Source organism: Talpa occidentalis, unplaced genomic scaffold, assembly GCF_014898055.3.
Source record: "Talpa occidentalis isolate TD23 unplaced genomic scaffold, MPIMG_talOcc4v2.1 talOcc4.13, whole genome shotgun sequence".
Lineage (NCBI taxonomy): Eukaryota > Metazoa > Chordata > Mammalia > Eulipotyphla > Talpidae > Talpa > Talpa occidentalis.
In genome coordinates this window covers 84593207-84609239 of record NW_023601322.1, presented here as the reverse complement: position 1 = coordinate 84609239, position 16033 = coordinate 84593207, and the positions used below count along the sequence as shown (strand labels likewise).

The window sequence follows — 16033 nt, the reverse complement described above, 5'->3', positions numbered from 1 at the left end:
GATCTAAATAAATGAAGTGCTAATCCACATCCACAGATTGGAAGACTCAGTATTGTTGAGGTGTCAGTTACTCCCAACTTTAATAAATTCAATGTGATCCAATCAAAACCCCAGCTACTAGAACAGAATCAAGAGCCCAGTAATGGACCCAAACATATATACTGGACAGCATTAATAAAGGCACACAGACATTGTTAGCAAATATTGTTATTACAATAAGGTGCTAATATGTAGAAGAAATGAACCTATGTATAAATCTCACCATTTTTACAAAAATTAGCTCAAAGTGAATCATAGACCTGCATGTAAAATACATAACACTGAAAGTTCTATGAGGAAATACAGAAGAAAGTCTAGGTGACCTTGAGTTTAGTGGTAAGTTTTTAGATGCAACATCAAAAACAGTCTATGACAGATATAACGTATTTAAGCCTTTTAAAAATTACCTTCTTCTCGATATTTCATTGCCCAAGAAGCATATGAAAAGTTGCTTAACATCAACTATTATCAGGGAAATGCAAGGTAACTTCACCATAAAATGCTACTCTATATACTGAAAAATGGTAAATTTTAAATTGTTTACTACCAGTTCTTAGTGAGGATGTGGAGAAACTGGAACCATTATGTATAGCTGATAGAAGTATAAAATGGTACAACCACTTTGGAAAACTGTTTGGCAGTTTCTAATAAAATTAAATCACCTAGCATGACTCAGAAATATATATTCTTAAATCTGTACCCAAGAGAAATGAAAGTACATGTCCACAAAAATTCTTGCATAGGAGTGTTCTTAGTAGTTTTAAGAATAGAAAAACAGAAATAACACAGAAAACCGGGTTCTTTAGTGATTTTGATGTAGGTTCTTTATGTAATAGACTACTACTCAGCAGTAATAAAGCATGAGCTAGTGACACATGGGATAATATGTATTAACCTCTAAAACATGGTGTTGAAGGAAAAGAAGGCAGGCATAAAGAAATTTATACTATAATTTATGGTGTAAATTTCCATTAATATGAGGTTCCAAGAACAGGAAAAACTAATCAGATACAAATCAGAATAATGATTGCTTTTGTGAAAAGAGAATTAACTACAAAATGGGACAATGGATCTTTCTGGAATGATGCAAACACTGTCTTCTTTTGAATGACACTTATACAGATGTATCCATTTGTCAAAACTCAGCAAGGATACACTTAAAATTTCCACATTTTATCCTCTGTAAGTTATATCTCAAAGTAAATATTTTATTTTTAATAAACTCTTTTCTACAATTTGCTTAAATTCTCACAGTAATAGTCACTAAATTTTACTGAATACTTAATATTTGCCAGATATTCTACATGCTTTGCAAACATTAATTAACCCTTCTCACAAAGCCTGTCAGGCGTGTGGTTTTATCTCCTTTTCTACAAATGATGAAACTGAGATTTAAGTTTAATTATTTTCTGAGCTATATATTTAAACTCAAATAGAGACCAGGGTTTAAACTCTGACAACCTGACTCTTGAATCTTCACTCTTCATCATCATGCCATATTGTCTTTGAGCAATTCACAGATTTTTTCCCTGAGATTTGTTAAGCTAGACTTTTTTTTAATGTATTCAAGTTTGCTAATCTTTTTCTTTTTTTTTTTTTTTGCATTGTTTAATCTGCTTTTAATCCCATCAAGTGTATTTTTCACTCAAATTTTGCAGTTTTTAACCTCAGGGCTTTTGATTTGGGATTTTTGTATATATATGTGTGTACCATCTCTCTACTAAACATGCTCAGTCTTTTACTCACTCTTCAAACAGATAGAATACAGTGATAAGACTGGATATCTTTATGTGTACTATTTCTATCATTTATGTCATTGAAGTGAGATTTAATTGATAGATTTTATTCTACTTATGGGTTGTATTTTTGTACTTCTTTGTATAACTTGTGACTATATTAGTTGCCAGTTATGAATTTTTCCATTAGGTGCTTGTTTTTGTTGGGGACTTAATTATTTAGAATCAGATTGGGGGCGGGCAGTAGAGCTATTTTGTTAAGCAAGACTAAAGCAGCATTTGATCTAAGGGGATTGTGGTCTGTTACCAAGGCAAAACCTTTCTGAGTACTTACCCAGTGCATTATGAATTATGAGGTTTTCTACTATGACAGGTGGGAAAAGGAACCCAGATCTACTTGGTTTCCCCTTCTTGTGTTAAAGGATGTTCTTGAGCAGTAAGTTGGGCAGTAGTGTGACTCCAGATGAACACAGTTTTTTTCCCATCTTTCAGAGATCCTTTTTCCTTTCCTGATATCCAAATGTGTCAAATTATTTTTTTTCTAAATATCATTTGATTTTTCAGTTGTTTCAGACAGGAAGGTAAATCTGGCTTATTAATTCCCCTTGGCCACAAACCAGAAGTTTGTTTTTTTTTTTGTTTTTTTTTTTTTAAGATTTATTTTATTGGGCCTCCCTGGTGGCACAGGTGGTTGAGCACCGCACTGTGAAGCTGTCCTAAGCCTCTGCAGTGCCTGTTCCATCCTGGCCTACCAGGGAGAAACCCACATGGCATGACAGACCTCTCCTGTTTCGCCGGCTGCTCCCCTCAGCAGTGTATTACCGTCAGTCTGCCTGTTCTGTTCCCCTCTCTGTCTGATGAATCCTCTCACCCTCCCACGCATCTGGCCTGTACCTTGGTTCTTATATAAATAAATAAATCTTTTAAAAAAAATGATTTTTTATTTATTTATACATACAAGAGCTGGGGTGTAGGCCAGAGCTGGGTGAGAGGATTTGCCAGAGACAGAGTAGGGAGCAGAACACGTGGATCCACTGAAATACACTGCTGAGGTGAGCAGTGGGAGAGACAGGAGAGGTCTGCTGCGCCATGTGGATAGCTCCCTGGCTGGGGATCCAACTTGTGCTAAAGTGGCTGCCAATAGCTTCGTAGTGCTGAGACGTAACCCCTGAGCCACCAGGGAAACCCAAGTTTGTTTCTTAAACTATTAAATGCATTTTACCTTAATATTTATTTTTTAACTTTCAGCTTTTATCTGCCATGATAGTGGTGCCACTGTTTTAGCATATGCTCCAAAACATCAGCTGCTAATATCAGGTGGCAGAAAAGGCTTTACATGTGCGTTTGACCTCCGACAACGACAACAGAGGCAACTTTTCCAGAGCCACGATTCTCCTGTGAAGGCCATTGCTATTGATCCGACTGAAGAGTACTTTGTTACAGGATCTGCTGAAGGCAACATAAAGGTAAATGTGTAATGATCCCACAATATCTACAATGTGAAATCTCTAGAATCTTAGGTCTTTAATCATATTGGTGATACCAGTCTATTTAAATAATAGTAATACTAACTCCTTTTGTAGTCAATACTGTTAAAAACTTATTTAATCTTTTCATGAATGAAATTATATTTGTCTTGAAAATTGACTGTATTTCAGTTTTCTCCAGTATGTTTAATTAATGCATGAAAAAGGACTGAACTTTCCATAAAGCAGGCAAATATATTTCAGACAATTAGAATTAGTCTTGACTCCATGTTCAGAATCACTGAATTCATTTTCAGTTGCTATGAAATATATTGACATTTTCCCTTATCCCAAATTTCCCTTTTTTTTTCATATATCACATCAGTATATAACCACTTCAATGCCTGATGTAAGAATTCTTAATGTATTAGAATTAGTCTTTCTTGAACCGTACTGTGTTTAAAACATAGAGGTTTAAAATGTTAAGGAGCTTATGAAAAATGTGCCCTGTCCCAGAAACACTCATGTGCTAGGTCCCATCCCAGTAAGACTAAGATGGTAAATTAGCTCAGGAATGTGCATTTTTATAACACATTTCTAGTGGTTTTGATGGAGGGATCTTTAGCCATACTTGGAAAGATCTGCAGGGATAAATCAGTTTAAAGTAATCCTTAGGTGATTCCCATGGTCAGCAAGCCACTGGCAGAATCTGTTTCCTTAGAATCTGTTAATTCAGTTAGTTGTGAGGCTTGTAAAATAATGTTTTCAGTAATTTTCACTCAGAAAAAAATTAATTAGAATTGTAGAATTTTAAGAAAGCATCCTTTTTTCTTTCTTTCTCTCTCTCTCTTTCTCTCTTTTTTTTTTTCTTTTGAGATAACATTGCTTTACAACACTGTATATGATTTAGGGAAATAGGTCCACACCTTCTCAGATAAATGAAAAGATTTCCTTTAATCAAATACATATACCAGCTTTCATGCAGAATTATTTTCCTTCAGTTTGTAGCTAATTATTTGAACCTCTTTCAGTATGGAATAAGTCTTACTGTGTTTTAGGTTTCTTCTTTAGTTTGTACTCTGATTCTGGGACTTATTTAATCAAGTTTAAAAAAAGATTTTAAAGTTTACCCTGTTATGGGCCGCCCTGGTGGTACAGGTGGTTGACCGCAGCACTGTGGAGCTGCCCCAGCCTCTGCAGTGCGGGTTCTATCCCAGCCAGTTAGCGAGAATCCCACATGGTGTGGCAGAGCTCTCCTGTCTCGCCTGCTGTTCCCTTCAGCAGTGTATTTTGTCAATCTGCCTGTTCTGTTCCCTGCTCTGTCTCTGGTGAATCCTCTCACCCTGCTGCGTATCTGGCCTGTACTCCAGTTCTTGTATGCATGAATAAATAAATCTTTAAAAAAAAAAGTTTACCCTGTTATTTTCACAAGTCAAAAAATTAACAGTGTTGTCCAGAGTAGTATGAATTCATAAATTTCTTAGGGAAAAAATTTTTTTTATTGTGAACTTAAACATCAGGAAACAAATTGGTTTCCTAAACTTAATATCCTGAAACCTTTTAGGGCTTTCACATAAATGAAAATGCTTATAAATTTCATGTAACAAACGCATTTATTTTGTAAGTAAGGACTGAACATAGAAAATTATAGTAAGTTACATATACTAAAATTAGAACATTGTTTCATCTGATGGGAGGGTCTCTAAGTATTGGGTACTTGTCTCTTTCCAGCTCTTCTGAAATCTTATTAGTATGCTATAATATAGAGAATATAATTTTATGTTATAGTAAACCTCCCATTTTGCAGCAAAATTGTTGCTGAGAAATAGGAAGCCTTGCTGGTAGTGGTTCCATTATTACTACAAATTTCTGTAGCATAAATACACTAGCTTCCTTTCACCTGTTTTATATCCAAGGCAGGGTTAAATTTTACCTTCCCCTCTTAATAAATGGATTTTGAAAAATGTAATGTCAAAGCAATTTGGAAAATTATAACACCCTATCCAGAATCAAAATTTTATACCCTTAGTCCTATACAGGTTTTTCTCCATCTTGGTTTTAGAAATTCCTGTTTGCACAGGAAGATATTCTTAAGAGTTTTTATTTGGATTTTCAAGGTAATGATTAACCCCAGTTTTATATTTTGTTCTTAATGTTTTTCAGATTTGGAGTCTCTCTACATTTAGTCTTCTCCACACTTTTATCAATGAACATGCTCGGCAATCCATTTTCAGAAATATTGGAACTGGAGTGATGCAAATTGAGACGGGGCCAGCAAATCACATTTTTTCATGTGGAGCTGATGGAACAATGAAAATGAGAATACTGCCAGATCAGTTTAGCCCATTAAATGAAGTGTTGAAAAACGATGTGAAATTTATGCTATAACATTTTGACAGTAAGGTGTATAATTTATTACCTGTTCTATGGATGTGACCAACCCCTATAATGTACAGTACTCACTCTTTATGCCACAATAAGCTAATGCTTGTTTTCATATTTATTTTATGGAGCTTTGCCCTTGATGCACTGATGCCTTAAAAAATAACAAGGTCATTCAGAATTAGACTATATTGCCTAAAGTAGAATGTATAAGTAGTGCTATAATAATAGGTATTTATAGTATGCTATAGTGAGTATGTTATAGTGTTAAAGGAATTTTGTTTTCATTGATAAACTCTCTGCAGATATCTCTGCATGAATTTCTTTCACAGTAAAAATACCCTTATGTAAAGGCAGTTGCACATCAGTCATCTTAATTCACCACACTCTCATTTCTTTTATCAAACTTATATATCTCAAACTATTCTCCTAATTAATGATAAATTAATATTTGGGTGAGGGTGGAAAAAAAAAAACACCTACATTAAACTGTCCTTGGGACGTAAGTGATTAATAGCCAAATGGCTTACTGTGTGAGGTTTCTGTCAATTTCCCTTCTGGAATCCAAGTTGTGTGTACATGTGTGGTTGTGTGTATATATGTAATATATCTTACATATTTTATTTGAACATAGTTTGTGTGTATGTGTGTGTGTTTTGTGCCATAACGACTACTGCCACCAGAATAACAACCTTTTTTGCAACTTTTTTTTCCATTTCTCATTTTGATTTTCAAATAAACTTCAGGAGAGTTCTAATATTAAACTTTTAAAGATTACATTGAGTCAGAAGAGTCTTCGCAGGCAATAATGATTCTGTGTTGTCATATTGAGACACTTAAAAGTAGTTATGAATTTGTGAAAGGAATTTTGAGCACCAAACAAAACATCTTAATTCAATTTTATTTCCTATTTCTTAGGTGCTTTTAGTCTCAAAGTTCGGAAAATATTATAGCAGTGTTTTTAGAAACAAATGTGAAAATAGTCAAAGTAAACAGATAGTATTTACTATTGTAAAATACCCACCAGATCTACCTATAATAGAAAGTAAACTAAAACTTATATTTTATTTTTTGCCAAAATATATTATTTTATTATAAAATAAGACCAAAATATTAAAAATGCACAATGCTTTTAACTTAAATGTGCTAACCCTGTTTCTGTGTTTCATGCTATACCTTTTCTGATTCAGAATTATAGAAAACTTGGTAAATACTTGATTTTATTAACCAATGAGACGGAGGCAGATGGGACTAAGTATTTAATGGACAATTACAGACTATTTAGCTTAAATATATTTTGTTAGTAGCGACTATAAGAACATTTTTATGTAACAAAATACGGACAGCTACTCTCTCGGAAATTAAAGAGTCAAATAAAGCAAAGAAATGAAGGGCTGGTAAAATGAATTTTGTAATATCCTCAGGATACTTTTATCTTAAAAGTATATTGTTAAAGATTTTGTAAATTGTATTCATAATTTTAAATGTGTTTGAGCAAATTGCAGTGAAAACACTGTCGTTATATAGAGAGATTATGTGCACATAATAACCTGTACCTATATATTGTGCAATAACAATATGTGACTATTTTGACATGGAGAAATCTGTGACAGCATTGCAAACAATACTGTTGTTTGATGTAATTAAGCTAAGTTATTTTTTAGTAATTTCTTCACAAATCAAGATTCAAAAGGCTTTAAACACTTTCAATGAGAAAATTTATTATTATGCTTAATAGGAAAAAAGGCATTGTGGATAAACAAGCATTTTAATTGAGGGTTTTTATGAATAATAAATTATGTAAGCCCATATGTATTTCCATCCAGAGTCATAATATTTTAAATAAACAATCATGCAGTGACTTTTTTTCAGCTATTGTTTTAAGTAATATTTATGCCATGTTAATTGACTTAAAATACATGTGACATTTTAAAGTGGAAAATTTCCATATATGTATTTGGTTAATGTAAGAAGAACTGAGTAATTTCCACAAGAATCCTGTTCTTTCAGTCTTTTTACTTAATAGGTAAGTATTAGTCAAAAACAGTAAGAATGAGAGTATTATGAAATAATGTACATATATGTAAAATTGCATCTACATTATTGAACTGGATACATCAAAATATATTTTTTAAATTGTGCATTTCTGAGAATGTGGTTTGGTAATGAAAAAGGAATTTGCAACATTACAAGTCTCATTTTCTGAAATGTAGGATTACAACTTCATTCTTCTTTCTTGCCCTGTAGTTTCACATAAATTGCTATTTTTATTTTTAAAAATTACTTAAAAAATCAATTCTGGAGATTTCTCGCCTTGGTCTCAACAATCAGAATACAATACAAAAGATAATACACTTAAAGAAAATTCTTTTTTTTTAAGATTTATTTATTTATACAAGCACTGGGATACAGGCCAGAGGCACAGGAGGGTGAGAGAATTCACCAGAGACAGAGCGGGGAGAAGAACAGGCAGAAGGACCGAAAACACTGCTGAGGGGAGCAGCGGGTGAGCCAGGAGAGGTCTGCCGTGCCATGTGGGTAGCTCCCTGGCCAGCCAGGGATCGAACCAGCGCTGCAGAGGCTGCAGAGAGCTTCACAGTGCTGTGCTCAACCCGTGCACCACCAGGGAGGCCCTAAAGAAAATTTTTATATAGTGTTATGGTGGGTTCAGGTTGGAAACCCAGACAGACATATTTTACTACATAAAAAATTTGAAAGTCACATGGCAGGAGGTTACAGTCAAAATTGAAAGAACAGGTAGACTAGGACAAATATCTGTATAGTTACAGGGAATGAGTATTAATAGCAAAGAAAATTTTAAAATGATAAATTATTGGAGAAATCAGTAAACACTAAATAAGCAATATGAATGAGACATTGAAAAAGTTGGCAATCAGCGTCATTCTCACTAATGATTGAAAGAATTCTAAAAAATGTGATACTCGTTTTCATCTCTCAGATTGGTATAAGGTCAAAGCAATGACGACATCAATTTTGGTGCAAGGAAATAAGCACACTGAAACCCTCATGGTAGAACAAACTACAAAGCTACCTAGATGTATCTTAAGATTAAATAAAACATACTTTCACTGAGCAATCTTAGAGAAATTTTTCTATAAAGATAAAATCACCCATGCACAAAAATATATGTACATAGATATTTACTGTAGTAAACAAATTGGAAATCTAGTGTTAAGTAGGAGGTAAGTAGTTGAATAAATTGTGGTACACCCATATAATGGAACATTCTTTGAACCTTAAAAAGAATGTTACATTTGAATCTCTTAATCTGAAAAAGGTTTGGTGAGAAAATTTGCAAAAGTGTTCCCCATTTTTTTGAAAGCTTTTACAAATACTTATGATTAGTACCTGTTGGCACTTACTGAAAGAAATCTGAAGAAGATTTTCATTTCTATGAGAGAAGTGAAATAATGGTCAACTTGCGTCTAGCAGTAACAAGATGATACCATCAAGATGTAGCAAGATGACACCATTTTAAGTCCTCTGCATGTACAGGCATTGATTCTTTGTGGAAGAATACACACAAAAGTTCGACATGGGGGGAAGGGAAGACGGAGGTAATATTTTTCCAAACTCCCAAAACCCCATTCAGTAATGTAATACCAAAGATTGTGTGTGTGTGTGTGTGTGTGTGAGAGAGAGAAAGAGAGAGAGAGAGAGAGAAAGAGAGAGAGAGAGAGACTCTCAGTATTTTTATACCAAATAGGACTGAATGACTTTGGGAGCTGTTCTCTGTTGAGTCATGTGGTCTGTGTCAAGAATACTTTTTGAATTATTGAGATTTTTTTATACCTGATTGTATTTAAGAAGAAAGGCTAAAATGTTACCCTTTAAAACACTTGGAAATACAACTTGTGCATCTATTACCTGTATATGCCTATCAGTCTTTTAGAAATGTGTACAACTTTTACTACAGTATTTTTCAAAGCTAAATCTGTTGGGTTTTTCCATCCATCCCCCTCCCCCACTTCATTGTCTCCTGCATGTACATGGCATGCAATTCAGGGAGTTATTCCAGAGTCAGTGAATCACATTATTTCATAGGGCACCTTAGAACAAGATTTTTTTTTCTTTTTTTCCACTGCAAATACAGGTGTATGATAGAACAATTATTGTGACTACCCTTTTTTTTTTTTCCCCATGGGAAAGTGCTTCATTCATGTTCAATTAATTCTGCACTCAATGTATAAGGTATTATCTATGTAACAGAATTTAAGCAATGTAAGATATTAGCCCAGAATATGAGTTAAAATAAGTCTTTAAAACTTTATTTTAACTATGGAATCTACTCACAATCTTTGTTTCTGGAATTGTAGCATATTTACATCTTGAAATACTTTTCAGTTCTACTGTAACTGAAGAGATAATTATTAAAATTATGCAGAAGAATTCTGGTGGTGATATATAACTGGGGGTTCTGTTGAATAGTGAAACAGTGAGTTAATGCTAAGTTATAGTTCTGGGTACTGAAGAATAGAAATTAAGGGCTTAGAAGAATAGAAATTAAGGGCATGGTACAAAATAAGATGTAAAAATGTTGGGAAATTAGTTCTGGGAGATGTCATTTTGAAAGGAAGTGATTTCCTTTGGATGCTTACTGATAAAGGAGGAAAGGAAGTAAATGGAGGTAAGAGTTCTATTTAACAAAATATCAAAGACTCCATGAAAGATGTGTCTACCAAACTTGCTTTTTGAAAAAAAAAAAATATATATATATACATAGAAGAACTGGTGTGTAGGCCAGAGGTGTGGGGGGGGGGGGGGAGAGGATTCACCAGAGAGAGTGGGAGCAGAACAGGCAGGTGCTACTGAAAAACACTGCTGAGGGGAGCAATGAGCTCCTGAGGAGAGGTCTGCTGGGCCATGTGAACTGCTCCCTGGCCTGCTGGGGATCAAACTTGTGCTGCAATGGCTGGCGACAGCCCTACAGCATTGTCTTTAACCCCTGTGCCGCCAGGGATGCCCCAAACATGCATTTTTAGAGGAAATTAGATTTTGTAAATTAAATACTGTACCCCTGAACCGAAAAAAATTCTATACATGAAAGAAATGCATCTCCATACAAATTACTCTAAGAACATAAAATTTGGAAGAGGGAGGATATAGGAGCAATCTAAAATACAAGACCTTCAACTGAGGAAAATGTAATTATGAATTCCAACTTGAATTAATATTAACTGAAGGGGCAACTACCTTCATGGAAGAACACAAGAATCGGGAATTCAAAAATTTAAAAGAACAACAGGAAGATGTGTGACAGGGCCTTCATGAACTCAGGAATAAAATTGAAGAGAATAACAATTTTTTGTGTTTCAAGTCTAAATGAGAAATGGCCCAAGAAAGAACAGATAAGACTGAAGACATCAGAGAAGATAGAAATTAAAGGAATTTAAAAAAAGGTAAAATGTATTTTAGAGATAGTGATAAATGTAGAAAGCAGGACAAGAATATCCAATGTTTAAGTGAGGGGAGAGCTGTGGATCCTGAGAATGGAAACTTGAGTCACAAAGGATTCTTTCCAGGTTTTGAAAACTGAACAAAATTTGATGGGTTGGATATTGAAATTGGGATAATTTCTAGCACTTAATCATATCTGAAACATTTGTAGAGTGATAAAATGTGACTATAAATATCAGTTAATAGAAACAAATGGCAGACATGATGGAATTAGAAAACACCTTAAAACATAATAGGGCCTCCCTGGTGGCACAAGGGGTTAAGACGCAACCTATGAAGCTGTCCCTAGCCTCTGCAGCACGAGTTCAATCCCCATCTGCCAGGGAGGTGACCCACATGGCGCAGCAGTCGTCGCCCACTGCTCCCCTCAGCAGTGTATTTCAGTCAATCTGCCTGTTCTATTCCTCACTCTATCTCTAGTGAATCTTCTCACCCCCCACAACTCTGGCCTGTACCCCAGTTCTTGTGTGCATAAATAAATGAATCTAAAAAAAAAACATAAAATACACATGGGTACTGAAGGTAAAGATAATGAAAAATAAGATAGTCAACTTACAGAGCTGAACAATACAAAATCTGAAGCAAAAAGCTCACTGAATGGGCATTAATACTGACATACTTTCAAAGAAAAGAGCAGAGAATTTTATTGTCGAATTTTCCACAATAAAACACAGAAAAAAATTAGAAAATCCAACACAGAAAAGAACATATATGATACAATACCAGGTGGCATGAAATTTTTTTTTTTTAAATCCCAGGAGCATAAAATATTTGGAAAATATTTGGAGAATAAAATGTCCAAATTTGATGAAAACCATGAACACAGATACAAGAAAGTCAACATGCCCCGAGCAGGAACACACCACATCACCAACATACATCCTAACTATTGCCGAAAATCGGTGATGAGATAATCTTGGACACACTTTATGCACAGAAACAAAAAAAAAAAAATCCAGGAAAAATTGGAACAATGAGTTTATCGAAGGAAAAAGAAATTGAATAAGAATTTTATTTCTGCCAAAGATATTTTTCATAAATGGGGGCAAATAAGGCCTTTTTAAGACAAGGGAAGCTGGGAGGATTTGTTGCCAGCAGATCTGAGCTACAAGAGAAATACTAAAGGAAATTCTTAAGGCAGGACAACAAACTACTTGATACAAGAGACAGGTCTAAACTAAGCAATGAATTGAAGATAGTAAATAAATAATTACAAAAAAAAATTCCTCCCATGTTTCAATAACTTCCAAAGATAACTGTTTAAAGCAAAAATAAGCTATGATTTGTAGAAGTATATGTGTGTAGCAGTAAACTACATGACAATCATGCAAAGGGTATTTGTAGTATTCTTTATAAATGTGGTTGTTATGGGGGAAATTCTGTCTGCCCTCAAATTTTTGCTCAGCCCCTAACATTCAATGTGACTATATTTTAAAAGGCAATTATGGATACATGAGAGCTCAAGGATGGGGCCCCAATCCAACATGATTGGTGTCCTTAAGAGAAGAGAATACAGGATGAACACCCACAGAGAAAGGGCCACATAAGGACTGTGAGTGGGGCATCTGGAAACCAGGAAGAGAGACCTCGGGAGAAACAACCTGTTATATCTTGATTTTCTACTTCCAAGCTCTAGAACAACAAGAAAATAAATTTCTATTGTTTAAGCTACCCCACTTTGTGGTATATTGTTATGGCAAGCTTAGCAAACGCAGTGATTATATAATGTGTAGTGTCAGAGCAAAACCTCCCACTGGAAAGATTTGTGACAATTCAAGTATCAAAGTAATGTTAATAGAATAAATTATTTTTCTTTCTGGTTGCCTATGCTGTGTAACCAATTGCGATAAGTCTTTGAAATTCCAGCCAAAATCTTTGAATAAAAAGACATTATTCAGTGACCTGTTCTCATTACACTGTACATTATTGTGATTAAAGTCAGTTTCAAGAACCTATCCACTACTTTAGTTGAGAACTTACTGTACCTCCCTCAACTTAGTGACTAAATCACAACCATTTTTTTTAATTTTAATTTTATTTTTATATTACCCATACAATTGCAACCCCCTTATTTTGGCCCTAATCCCTCCTTCACCCCCCCCCCCATAGAGTGTCTCTGGTTCATAGTTGTTTGTTGATTTTGATTTTTACTTTCTTATAGTTATTCTTTTTCCTGGTCCCTTATTTAAGTTTTCTAGATTCCTGCTATGAGTGAGACCATCCGGTATTTTTCTTTTTCTTTCTGGCTTATTTCGCTGAGCATGGCTTATTTCGCTGAGCATGATCCCTTCCAGCATGTTGCTGCAAATTGCATGTGTTTATCTTTTTTGAATGCTGAGTAATATTCCATGGTGTATATGTACCAGCACTATTTACAATAGCTAAGCTTTGGAAACAACCCAAATGCCTAAAAATAAATCACAACCATTTTTAATTACTATTTCTTTATTGTGTTAGACAGGAATTCAGAGAGGAGTCGTTTAGATAATTCTGCTCCATGTGATGTCAGCTAGAATTGATCAATAATATTCACCTGGAAGCATATGGCTAATACAAAGGGCCCCAAAAATTCATTCACATGCCTTGGTTGGGATGACCAGAAGTCCAGGGTTCTCTTTATGTATAGTGTCAGATTTTCCACGTGGTCTCTCCAACAGAGCTCAGACTTTTTGCATGATGGCTTAGGATTCTGAGTGAAAGTTCCAAGAGATGGAAAGTTGAAGAGGCTAATCTTTTAACCTGGGGTCTGTAAACATACAAGGTGTCATTTATAGCATATTTTACCAGTCAAAAAATTCACAGAGTCCATACAGGTTCAAGAGAAAAGGACATAAACTTTCACCTCTTTGTAGGAAGAGTGTCAAAGAACTTAATGTTTGTAAAAATCTGTCACAGTATGCTCTCTGCTCATAAATTATTTATGTTCTTTCTCCTCCCCAGAACTCCAAAATTTTTATCCTAATCCTCATCAAGGTCAGGCTTACATTCCAGGATCTCATCACCTAAGGTCAGGTCCAGGAATTTTGTGGCTCCTTGAATATGTTCCTTTTTAGTATAAAGATCTATGAATGAATGAAGCAAGTTATGTGCCTCCCACACACCAAACATACAATGGGAGACAGAGATAAAAGACTTACGGTTTATTCTGATGGAGGTGAGTAAGAGTCACATCATAGGACCTCCCTGGTGGCACAAGGGGTTAAGCACCACACTATGAAGCAATCCGCAGGCTCTGCAGCACGAGTTTGATCCCCGGCTGGCCAGGGAGCAACCCATATGGCAAGGCAGACCTCTACTATCTCTCCCACTGCTCCCCTCAGTAGTGTATTTCAGTCAGTCTGCCTGTTCTGTTCCCCACTTTGTCTCTGGTGAATCCCCTCACCCCCTGCATCTCTGGCCTGTACCCCAGCTCTTGTATGTGTAAACAAATAAATCTTTAAAAAATTCATAGTCCCAGGCCATTAAGATTATGAGATTTGGCTGAGCACTTGTCACCAGTTCCTTGATTAATCCTGTTGCTTGAAAGTAATTCGCAACTCTTGGCTCTACCATCTGGTCACCTTGTTTCTACTTCTGAGTCATCCTTACTTTCTCATAAAAGTAGCCTATGCTTTTAACTGAGGAAAATTCTGGCCAGATAAGTTTGAAAGTTCAATGGACTCTCTTTTTTGTACTATTCCTGTTTGTTAAAGTTCAGTCTGGTAAAATGGCCTTACAAACCTCTGGGTTTCTGAGTAAGTAGAGAAGAGGTTTGGAGAGAGAAGAGTGAAAGAGAAACTGGGCTGGGAGATTCTTTTAAAACTTTACAACCTTGACAAGTTAGTTCCTATACATTCAGCTGAACAGAAGCAAAAATAGAAGGTATGCACAGAGGTATTTTTGGCATGCAGCTGTAGTTAAAGCTATCTCCACTTCCTGTGATTTATGGGTTTGGGCTGTGTGTGTGTGTGTGTGTGTCTGAGAGAATTCATTAGTGAGGATGTAACTACAATTATTTAACATATATTTAACCAACGAATAAATGACTAGTTATTAGGATTTTCCTAGATCTTAATAGATGTTTTACCACTCTAAATTGGAATTATGCGAGAGTTAGCTTGAAAATATAATTACCTAAATATCTATTGACCCAAGTAAGATAAGAAACTTAATTATCATTAATTTCTAAATATTGTCACTCTATGAATTGAGATGGAATCTTATGTCTTTACCTAAGTTAAAAAGAAGAAAGACTAGTAGTTCTAATGACAGTGATGCAAGTTGCCTGAGATTATAAAGGTCCCTTCTCTGACCCTTCTAAACAGCAGAGTGGCCACTCTGCCCTGTTTCTACTAATTAGCACCAGTGGTCTTGCAGGTCTAGATGGCCTAGTAAGGTGAGATGTGGTGAGAGAAGGTGGTAGTATCCAATGAGAATTTAAACTTTATGTTACTGTTTTTTAATGTTATTTTTTATGGGGAAAGTCTAGAAATTGGGAGTTTTCAGGTAGAAGAGAAATTTAATATGATTTATCCCCTGTAAATAGAAGGGATGGCTTAGAGGGACCGAAAGAACTGGTGAATGGGTTTGCTCTCATCCGCTGAGATGAGAAGAAAGGAAATCAAGATGAGCGTGGCTGCAGGTGGCATTTTTGGTATCTGGAGCAGGACGTTGAGAAAACTATATTGGTGGTTTGTATATTTTCTATAAAATAGGATGGGAGATGGTATATCAAGAGCAATGATATCTTGAAGAAAAAGGTAAAAATCGAACCTCCTTTTCATCCAGGCTGCATGAAGATTTAGATTTAGCTGAGATTAGAGCTTATGTATCTGTAGAATATCAAGTATCATCTTGTTTGCTGCTTAAGTAGTTTACATGGAAAATGTGAATGGCTAGAAAAACGTGCCAGTTGAATGTAAGGAAAGCATGATAGGCTAAAGGACTAGGGCA

General features: G+C 35.2%; 1 protein-coding gene across 2 annotated transcripts in view; it reads left to right on the top strand.

Annotated features, from left to right (window-relative positions):
* DMXL1 (Dmx like 1) overlaps positions 1 to 7764 on the top strand; it is a 122513-nt gene extending 114749 nt beyond the window's left edge. For both annotated transcript variants that reach the window (XM_037509473.2, XM_037509474.2), the window contains 2 exons: positions 3024 to 3241; positions 5405 to 7764. In XM_037509473.2, coding sequence (XP_037365370.1) covers positions 3024 to 3241; positions 5405 to 5629 — 443 coding nt within the window. In that variant the 3' untranslated portion in view covers positions 5630 to 7764. The remainder of the gene's footprint in view (positions 1 to 3023; positions 3242 to 5404) is intronic.
* The last annotated feature ends 8269 nt before the right edge of the window (positions 7765 to 16033 follow it).